The 11,135-nt window shown below is 43.7% G+C and overlaps 1 protein-coding gene across 1 annotated transcript in view; it reads right to left on the bottom strand.

Annotated features, from left to right (window-relative positions):
• Positions 1-3,048: 3,048 nt before the first annotated feature.
• AFG1L (AFG1 like ATPase) overlaps positions 3,049-11,135 on the bottom strand; it is a 255,712-nt gene continuing 247,625 nt past the window's right edge. Inside the window, exon 13 of the mRNA XM_088460454.1 lies at positions 3,049-7,772. Coding sequence (XP_088316580.1) covers positions 7,644-7,772 — 129 coding nt within the window. The 3' untranslated portion in view covers positions 3,049-7,643. The remainder of the gene's footprint in view (positions 7,773-11,135) is intronic.

Raw genomic sequence — 11,135 nt, 5'->3', positions numbered from 1 at the left:
CACTGCATGTTTCTAGCTTCCAAACAAACTGTTTGGGTAGCATAGATGCACATTTCATTTATGCATGTGGGACAGAACAACTGATGTCTGCCCTGTGCTCATAGATCTCTTTTAAATTAATAGATATGATATCATATGAGCATTAGGTCAATTATACTGCTTTTCCACCTAAGTCCTGTGTCTGACCCGAGATTTGTGTATGCAAATTTGGGAAGGCAGGCGATGTCTCGCCAAAGGCATTAGAACGCCCACTATGTCTTGGCGTGCAATCGGTTTGTGTATGCAGACGCCCACCATCCTGTCTTAAGACGTCCACTTGCGCACGTCATCTCCAGGAAGTGTATGCAACCATTGTGTAACATCGGACCCATACACAGCACTTGTGGCTGACCACACCCTACCGCAGCACTGCGAGTACTTCAGTGTAATATTCAACCAAGTGACATGTACTATGACGCTTGCCTCTTAATTATGCACGCCTCTGAAACGGCGTTGAGACGCTCAGGCACTCCTGCGTTTGCACCTCCACTCCCCTGTTTTTAATGGCCAGCACCTGTCACCACCCACAAAAGGCTTCTCCTGTTACTCATTCAGCCGGGCTGTCTATGCGCAGTGAACAAACTATTCCCGATCGTTCTGGCTGGTTCGCACACGGAATGCAAAAATCGGCTAGCTGCGTGCGAACACTTCCTAGTCAGCGGGTCTAATCGGGCCCACAGTTCCAAAACTGGTCAGATCCTAGACAAACCCCTTTTCCACTGCGACAACGATCCGGGTTATTCCCGATCTGCGCCGTTCACACTGCACATGGGTGCAGTGGAACACTTCTCCTGGCGCTTGGAGATGTCAACCTCTCCAAGCGCCGAGAAACTTGAAAGACCCCATGCTGTAAGCGGGACCCGGGTCGGACAACCCGGGTCACCCGTTTACACTGCAGGGTTACGCGGGTCGTTCCCGTGTTAAACCCTGCAAGCTACCCGGGTAGGATTGCCGGGTCATTTGACCCGGGAATCCAACCCTTGCCCCTTTTACATCTTGCAGCAATCCTGGTTAACCCTGCAATAACCTTTTTTTTAAACAGTAAACAGGCAGAATGACAAGAACTAAAACACTGGTGCCATCTTTTCTGCATACGGGATCGTGGTTATATGCCGAGACTCGAATATGGTCGCTACACACATGGGTTTTTGCTGCCACTCCCCAAAACCTCCCCCAAATGGTCCCTGTCAATCGCTTTGCAAAGAAATAATCACTGCAAGAGGCATCACTAAGGAACCTTGGCATCTACGTAATGTGATCGTGACCCATGAGAAGTTGGATGATAATTGCTCAACTGCGTAAATATCGGCATTGCATATATTTCTGAATCAGGCCCACAGCCCACTATGTATGTATTCCCCTAAAGTGATGACATTCTGAAGTAAATTAGTACAAAGTTGTTTTAAGCTGTGATACAATCTTCTTTAACATTCTTTGGACCATTTCTACATGAAACTAGAGGAAGTGACAAGGAACCGCATGAACCAAAGTTCTTTTGTTTGGAATGGTTTCCCCGTTACATGAAAGCATCTGAAATATGCTTATCTGGTAGACACAATCAGGTACACAGTGACGCTCTCAAGGCCCTTGGTGGCGGTAGCGCTCGCCCTCCACCAGTTACGGCCCTAGACACAATAGTCACAGGATGGAATCATGACGGTCAACACTTCACCAAGTTCCGGATGAGTGGACATATGACTGAAGACATGCAACCAGCTGTAATCACCACATGGAATATTTGGTTATACCCATTAGCCATTGTCAGTTTCTCTGTAGAACATCTCCTCGTATCTACCTTTATTAATTATGCATTAATTTTACATTTTTCTGTGATGTTTTACTAATTGACTCTGGGACTGATTCACTAGCGATCGCAACTGCGATTATGCACGCAATTGGCCAATTGTTGCGTTATGCGAATGCATCGCAGTGCGCATGCGAGAATTGGCCACTGTGATTGGGACTGCGATCGCAGGTACTACACAGAACCATCACAGAGTGATTGACAGGAAGTACCATTTGAGGAAGGTGACGGGGGGATGGTCGTCGAAACGCAGGCGTGCCAGGGCGTTTGAAAGCCATTGCATAGGCATGCATAAATTATTCATTGCGATGCCGTACGCAGCCTGAGCACTCACAACGTGTGATGAAGTTAGCAATTCCTGAGTAAGGTCAGAGCTTGTGCAAGTGTGCGTGAGGCTGCGATGGTACTCAATGTTACCCATGGTTTCGCAGTCTTGCTAAGGATTATAAATGTGTATAAGGTAAAGTGGACTAGGCCCGTAACTAGGGTAGTGCGACCAGTGCCATGGCACAGGGCACCGCAGGGCAGGGGGCGCTGTTTGGGCATGTCAATTTTCCTGTTTATTATCATTCTCACTTGTGGTTTCCTCTTCTTTTATCCCCAGCATCTCCTGGCCCCCCCTATCTCTTCCCTGCCCCTTCCCCATGAGGCTGTGGCCTTTTTCAGGTGCACTATCTTATGTCCCTATTTAGGAAATAGGGGGGCGCCAATGCTCTCTCTGGCACAGGGCACCAAAAAGTCTAGTTACGGCTCTGAAGTGGGCATCCTTATGTTGTGCTGCGACGGCATATCGATCGCAGTGCATTAGCATACTATCGCAGTGAGACTGCGTGTGTAATCGCAATTGTAATCGCAGCTGCGATCGGTAGTGAATCAGGCCCTCTAATCCTTATTTTGGTGTTATTACCACATAACTACCAAGACATCACTATTTTGTTTATATCAACAGATATTTAGCAAAAACATATTTATTGGATCATCTCCCACATTTTGTTTTCATAGAATATACATATAATTATAGATCTCAGCGATAAAGTTTTTCCTAAAACACAGACAATTGTCCCAATTGTTAAACAGCATACTCGTTACATTTTATAACTCCATACTATTGTATTAAATATACTCCCTCTCCATGAAAACATTGAAAAGCAGGTTTATAAAAATAAAACTGACAGATGACAAGTAGTATTTATTTTCTCATTTAATTAGGAGATGATGCCACAGATTTACAGTGCTGACTTTTGGTAGCAGAAACTGCTTTGTGCAGTATCTTCAGACATATAATACATTTATTTATATTCATAAACATAAAAATGTAAAATGAATTTTCAGGGACAATAATGGAATTAAACATAGAAATAGTCAGAAATAATAGTCTTACTTTGGGCCATATTCAATTGGGTGCGAAAAGTCAGTTTCTGCGGAAAAGTATCGCCGGTGATGTCGTTTCGCCAAGCGAAAACTTAAGGTGCATACACACGGTCAGATATGTCAGATGAACGACTGAACGATTTGCAAACGATTGAACGATTTTTGACTGCATTCAAATTATTGGAAATCGTCCAAAACTGACTGCAAACACATCAGATGTCAGTTATCGTTATCTGACAATCGGGAATGCGCATCGTTCATCCTTGCACACATCTTAGATTTTTCTTTCAGATATGAAAGTTTGAACGATTTTTAAAATCGTTATCGTTCAGATCTGAAGAAAAATCTGACCATGTGTATGCACCATTATCCCCGTATTCAATTCAAAAGAGTTTTCGCCGATGCTTTGTAATAGGAGAAAAAGATTCGCCTATGAAAGCTGTCGAAAAAAGTGCAGAATTGGGGTTTAGGGGTACAAACTTGCGGGAACCCCCCTGCAGCCTTGGGACAGCCCCCCAAAGGTAAACTGTGTCAAAAATAAGTATAAAAAATACTTAAGAACACCCCAAAAAATGACTTTGAAAAAGGGGGTAAAAAGTACAAAGTTGGGGGGCAAACTTAAAAACTACAAAATTGACTCCATGGAGCCCCCAAGTATGGCCCAGGTGTTTTAAAATTGCAGGTGCTTGCTTGCATGCGCCAGACGCGACGAGCGAAGGAAAGTCCTTCGCTCGTTGTGTCTGATCAAAGGGGGCGTGCTGTCGATGTTGATTGACAGCACGCCCCCTTTGGTGGGCGTGCCGGGGGCATGCCTCCCTGACGGGGGCGTTCCCAAGGGAACGCCTCCCGTCAGAAGCCGGCCCACTGACATCACTAGTGATGTCAGTGGGAGTGATTTTGGCTCTGATAGAGCCAAAATCACTCCGGGCCTTGCGGTTGAAAACCTCAACCGCAGGCTCCGGCTCGCAGTTTCGATGGTGGCGATGGTCACGACCATCGCGGCCATCAAACTGCACGCTCGTATAGGCTGTGGGTGGTGACCCACAGCTATACGAGCGTCCAGGAGGACGCTCCATTTTTATGGAGGGCGGCCCTCATTCAGAGCGTGCGCTCTGCTCAGAGCGTACGGCTCTGAATGAGGGCCCTTGTTCAGTAGCAAATATGCTTAAATGGTGCAAACTTGTATTTGGACAAACGATGTTGTGATGCAAGAGGCGCTGTGATTTATAGTGCCCACATTCCCAAACTGCACATTATAAATGTACTCCCCACATCAGCCGCACTTACTCCTGATTCTAAATGAGGCTTCAAATCTTTACAAGAGTTACTACCTTTGTGCATAGAATATTTGGCAGACGTACCATTAAAGTAAGAGTATGAATCTGTGTGTGAAGATGGCATTATCTTATGGCAGGAGTAGGTTAGATCAGGGTATAATTAGATGAATGGGTGGTTACTACTGTACTGATTAATAGGGAATTCCTCCCACATGCTAAAATAGATAGATTTACCTAGATGAGATATATAAATGTAAAATGTCACAATTACGGAGATGTTCCCTGTTAATTAGTGGTCACAGAGCATCTTTCTCCCACAAAATAATTATTTATTCCTTATGGGATAAAGAATTGTCTTGTACTTTCAGGGACACATTTTGTTTTCCATATAAATATATTTGATTCAGTTAGATGGATATTTATGTTTTATAGATGCACCTAAGGAAAATATTCTCCTCACAGTGACACAAATAAGAGACAGGTCTGTAATTCCCTGACTTTTGTATCATAAGACATAAATTAGCCTGTAACACAAGCAGTATTGCAGGAGAAATTGTACAAATGTAGGTAGTAAGTTGGGCTTTCCGAGTGATGTTTTTTCTCTTATTGTCTTTATATAACTTATTTATCAACATTTATTTATATAGCACCAAAATATACTTTTGATTTTTATTATTGAGAAAAAGACAGAAATAAAACATAACTGGGCAATAACAGACAGAGAGAGTCATAAGAGGGCCCTGCTCACAAGCTTATAATATATATTATTAATTTATTTACTAACAGTTACTTATATAGCGCACACATATTCCGCAGTGCTTAATATTTCAGTCATTCATATCAGTCCCTGCACCAGGGGAGCTTACAATCTATATTACCTACCATATGGACACACATACATACTAGTGTTCATTTATTTGTCAGCAACCAGTTCACCTACCAGTATGTTTTTGGAGTGTGGAGGAAACCCACGCAGACACAAGGAGAACATACAATCTGATTGGCCATGACTGGGAATTGAACTCATGAGTTCAGTGCTGGGAGGCAGTAATGCTAACCACTACACCAACTGTGCTGTCCATGCACATTTCCACTTGGATTCACAATCCTGTAAATGTAGAGGCCTAGTGATTATACAGGAGGAAATCTCCAAAAGCGAAATATGGTTATGCGCCTATGCAGAATAGAAGTGGGTTGTATTTTCTTGAATGGGATCAAAGAATAAGTAGATCAATAGCTGAACCAAATAATTATAAATACTGTAACAATAACTATGGACATTGAAGTAGGAAAATGATCATACAATAACTTATGAAACAAGTCTAGGTAGATACTCTAGAATACACTGAATCAAGTTTTTAAATATCACATACTGATTACAGGAGATTTATTAGTGAGTCATTAGTGGTGTTTTCGAGTTATACGGGCCATACAGATTCCCTGTTCTGCTAATCTGCGGATTGGCGCCATCGATGATCGCCGAATCATAGTCTGATTGGGGAAATTCAATATATAAAAAGTCCCTGACTCGCTGATTCCAACCATTTTTTGGGCCGGGATTGGGGCATCGAGATTGTCCAACATGTTTTATTTCCCCAATTCCGACCCCGGCGTCAACAGAATGGGGAATTTGGGCAATCCATCTCAGATGTATAGGTGTGTTACTAGAGATAATAAGAACAATTCACACTTGTTTCCTGTTTTCAAGTTATAAATAAAACTATCATTCAACAAATAACAGAGTATCTATGACAAGACTAATTGTTTACATAGACAGGTACATATTTTGTAAAGAAAACATGGAAATAATATGTCTGTACGTGAAAATAAAGCTGCCCATCCACTAGCAGACCTCAAAATGACTACATGATTACAACATTGTAGTCGTGCAGTCGTTTGTCAGTCTGTGATGAGCCTGCACTGATCGAGCAGTCATTCGGTGTAGGCACATCAATCATCTGCAAACATGCTGAACCTGACGTTATCGTCAGATTGTCCTGCATGTTTGCCCGATGATAGATGTCTAAATGACCAGCGGGAGCGCACATCGCTAGTCGTTTTAGACATTTTTGCAAACGATTTATGAACGATTGAACGATAACGTTATCGTTCAATCGCTGAACTTAATCATCTAGTACAGAGGTTCCCAAACTTTTTTGAATCATGGCGCCCTAGTATATCAGCATTGTTTTCACGGCACCCCTAAGCTAAAAGATTGTTATTGTGAAATTCAGAAAAAAATGTAGTGAAGTAGTAAAGTTAAGTAAATTGTGCTTACCTGTCACCCTTAGGGTCAGTTATGTGGTGGGTGACAGGTTTGTGCTTCTGTTTGTGCACATATTTACATTACATTGACCATAAAGAATTTGATTTGGTGCTGGACCACCAACCTGAGGCACCCCTGCAAGTGTCCTGAGGCGCCCCAGGGTGCCGCGGCGCACATTTTGGGAACCACTGGTCTAGTGGATGGGCACCTTAAGTCTCAGAATTTGATAAGCACAGAACATCAATTTGGCTGCATTAATACACTGGTGAAGTGTTTATTACTGACCTGCAGTCCTGCATATGTCTACTCTAGAAATACATGTCTCTGTGTACCTCATATTGCTAAGAGTAGCCATTACCTGCAGTACCAACATTTATATTGCCAGTCAATGTTTTCTAACTGCTACAGTATGTTCTCAGAGATTGCAGCTTTCCAAACAATGAAACAATCTCAGGCAAACCATTATTATGACACATACAATAAATATGCTAAAGCACATAAAATGAACTCTCATTGTGAACACTTCAGCATTAAATAGTACAGATGAGCCCCTGATGATTGCACTAACTGTAGCTCTCAGGTACTCCATGTCCTGTTCTGTTCTTCTCAGATGTACTGTAACAAATTGCATTTGCTGTCATAAGCACCAAAATAATGTGGAGATATTTAAATAACTGTATAACTCAATAGTGTAACTAAGTTTTACATGGTAATAAAGCAGCGTGGACTTTAATCCTGCTAAAATGACAAAAAAAAGAAATTTACATAACATAATGGTCCTGAGAGTGTTGTGTAATCCCGCTGAGGAAGTATACTTCTTAGGAAGTGTCATCTCTCACAGTGATGTATTGTGCACTTATCGCATTATTTTGGCACGTAGTGGTGACTAATTCGGACTTCTCTCTCCATCTCTCCAGTACTGATCTGTTTGCATCTCAGTAAGACGAGACGAGGTACGGTGAAATGCAAAGAGTTCCTCTTCGCCTGTGAACATGGACAATCCTCCAGATGAGTCCTGCACATAAGGGGCAATAGACACATGGAAATTACAAGATATACAATGACTTGATATGCTTTCATTAGGATGAATCATGCCACAGTAGGGAAAACATATTTTATGAAAGTCTGACATTGATTATAGCATCATTATACTGTTAAGAAACCTGTTAGATGCTCCATCCTTCTGCAGAATGAATAAATACCATTATAACTTACGATGTAAGGGATGGATATGTTTCTAATAGTGGCCATGTAATATAGGTTGTGAGATGGGACATTATGGTGCATGCACTTGTCAGAACATCATGTGCAGACTAGAGGAGGTAGAGTAGATGGGCTACAGCTGTGCCTATATATAAATAGAATAATGCAATCCATTATCGCAGGTAGAAAACGTTAGCTAGTTCTTTTAGTGTATAAATGTGAAGCACGTTTCATTCTCCATATGCAGCGACAAAATATATAAATGTAATAACAGTTCTTATCTAAAAGGTCACTTGTTTGTGCAATTGTTATCTCTAAATTGTGAAAAGAAAAAAATCACTGTAACACAAATGGATACTGGGCCTGATTCAGCTTGGATCCCAGTTGCTAATACGCACGCAATCGGCTGATTGTTCCATTCAACGCATGCGTATGCATCGCATGGCGCGTGCGCAAAATAGCTATTGCGATCGGGACTGCGATAGCAGAGGCTATGTAGACCCCTCACAGAGTGATTGACAGGAATCACCATTTGTGGGTGGTAACGGGGGGGGGTGGTCGAGGAAACACAGGCGTGCCAGTGCGTTTACATGCCATTGCAGGAGCGTGCATAAATTAGCCATTGCGATCCCATACGCAGCGTGAGGTCTCATAGCGAGCGTGGCTGTTAGCAATTTCTGAGTAAGGTCAGAGCTTGTGCAAGTGTGCGTGAGGCTGCGATGGTACTCGATTGTACCGATGGTTTCGCTATTCTGCGAAGCATTACTGATGTGTGTAAGGTAAAGTAGGCGTCCTTATGTTGTGCTGAGTTTGCATTGCTATCACAATGGATTAGCTTGCCATCACACTTGTATTGCGTGCGTACGCAATATTGCGATCTGTAGTGAATCAGGCCCACTGTCCTTTCCTCACTGTTCAGAGGGCCTAATTCAGACCCGCTCACGATCGCTGAGCGCTCGCAAGCGGGTCGATGTTAGCCCAGGGCGCATGCGCACGACGGACCTGGCTCCGTCGTGCGCATGCGCGAGACCCGGATAGCGACGGCCAAGCCCATGGGTCTCGCTACAAAGGGGGCGTGCTGTCGATGGTGAGTGACAGCACGCCCCCTTTGATGGGCGTGCCGGGGGCGTTGCTGCCCAGACGGAGGCGTTCCCATGGGAACGCCTACCGTCTGGGGCCTGCCCCACTGACATCACAAGTGTCACAAGCACTCCCACTGACATCACAAGTGATGTCAGTGGGAGTGCTCTCGGCTCTGATAGAGCCGAAAGCACTCCAGGGCTTGAGGCAACGAGACCCTACCACAAGGGTCTCGTCGCAAGCCCGATGGACCATCTTTTTGGCCGCTCGCTATAGCTGTGGGTGGTCACCAACAGCTATACGAGCGGCCAGGAGTCCGCTCTAAAATCAGGAAGGACGGCCCTGATTCAGAGCAAGCGCTGTCAGAGCGTCCGGCTCTGAATCAGGGCCAGAGTGTGTACATGAAGTATTAAATAAGACAGTGGTCTAAATATCATTGTTACTAGCATTAATGCCATTGCACATACCCTTGTACATTATATTACAGATATGCCCACATACATTTATCCTCCATGCGCTACAAGTCGCGCCACACATAATGCGGGAGCTCAGTGTGACTCGGTAGCGCTGTGCGTCTTTTTGTGCATCTTTTTACCTTCAAATGCGTCTTATTCGCACAACGATGTGAATAGGTAGCATAAGCAGCTTCTTCTGATTAAAATGATATGCAGCATGTCTATGTTCTGTGTGTTACTGCAGATGTAGCTACATGCTAAACACTACATTACAGTGTTACAGCCGCTGACACTGTTACGTAGCGTTTCGCATGCAGATACACCTGCACTGGCTCACACAGAACACAGGCATGCGGCATATCATATTAATCAGCAGAAGGGGCTTGTGCTATCTAGTCGCATAATTGTGCAGATAAGATGCATTTGAAGGTAAATAGATACACAAAAGGACGCCCAGCGCTACCGAGTCACGCCACGGCATGGCACAACTAGAAGGGCTGTTTAATGCGCAAGGAGGCTAGATGTATGTATACCCATCTGTATATCAGGCTTAGGATGCTTCAGAGCCGGACGCTATTTGCGCTCGCTCGTTCAGAAAAAAGGGGTGGCTATTCAAATGAACCGTTCGCTCTTTGCGGTCTGTTCACGCCTCTAGGTCTGAACGAGCGAACAAAACATGCGGTCGTTTTTTGGAAAACTACGCCCCCTGGCCGCTCGCATCCTACGTCATCCTACGTCATGTCCGCTATTTATTAGATTAATCGAGTACATCGACCAGCGCTATTCTTGTGGTTGTTTTTTCCTGCCGCAATCTTGCGAGCAGTTCTGACTATAAAATAACCCAGTGACGTGGTCAATGACGCTGCTGTATTAATTATGCACACCCATAAAACGCCCATTTTGACCTTTAAGCACGCCTGCGTTCGGATCTCCACTCCCCGTTTTCAAGCACCTTCCCCTGTTACCACCCACATATGCCTCCTCCTGTCACTCAAAATAGCAGGCATTCGCTATTTAGCGAACAAACGATTTTCGGCCGTACAGACTGATTCGCGCATGCGTATTACGATCCGTACGCATGCGCAGTTGGGCAAACATCGCTCGGAACGAACGAGCGGCCGCTTACGAGCGGCTCTGAATCAGGCCCTTAGTTGACTATCTTGCCTCTATGCTGAGCTATCTGTATAAAGGATAGCTAGATAAATGCTGGACTTTCACATTATCTCCCAGGTTTACTTCATATACTGATGTGGTAATTATTACTCCCCCATATCATAGTCCATCCTCATTATTTTAAACACCTGGTTTCTTATAAACAATTTTGTGCCTACATGCGGCTATGAGTGCAATTGTGTTTTGTTCTTAATGTTTCTTCATACTCCCTCTGTTTTGCTATTGTGTTCTTTGTAAATGTTGTCAACACTTATTTGCTTCTTTGTGATAAGTGTAATGCTGGGTACACACTAAACAACTTGCAAATGATGCAATGTCGTTAACGATTTCCCAGGAACTCCTGGACTAACGATATAGTGCATACACCCTGTGCAATTTTACCAACGACCAAATGATATATCGTTTGTCGTTAACAATTTCCAAATAGTTAGATCGTTAACGATATATATCGTTTGCTGTCCCAAACA

This window comes from Taudactylus pleione, unplaced genomic scaffold, assembly GCF_031769625.1.
Source record: "Taudactylus pleione unplaced genomic scaffold, aTauple2 ptg000046l, whole genome shotgun sequence".
NCBI lineage: Eukaryota > Metazoa > Chordata > Amphibia > Anura > Myobatrachidae > Taudactylus > Taudactylus pleione.
This window is presented reverse-complemented; position numbering and strand designations above follow the sequence as displayed.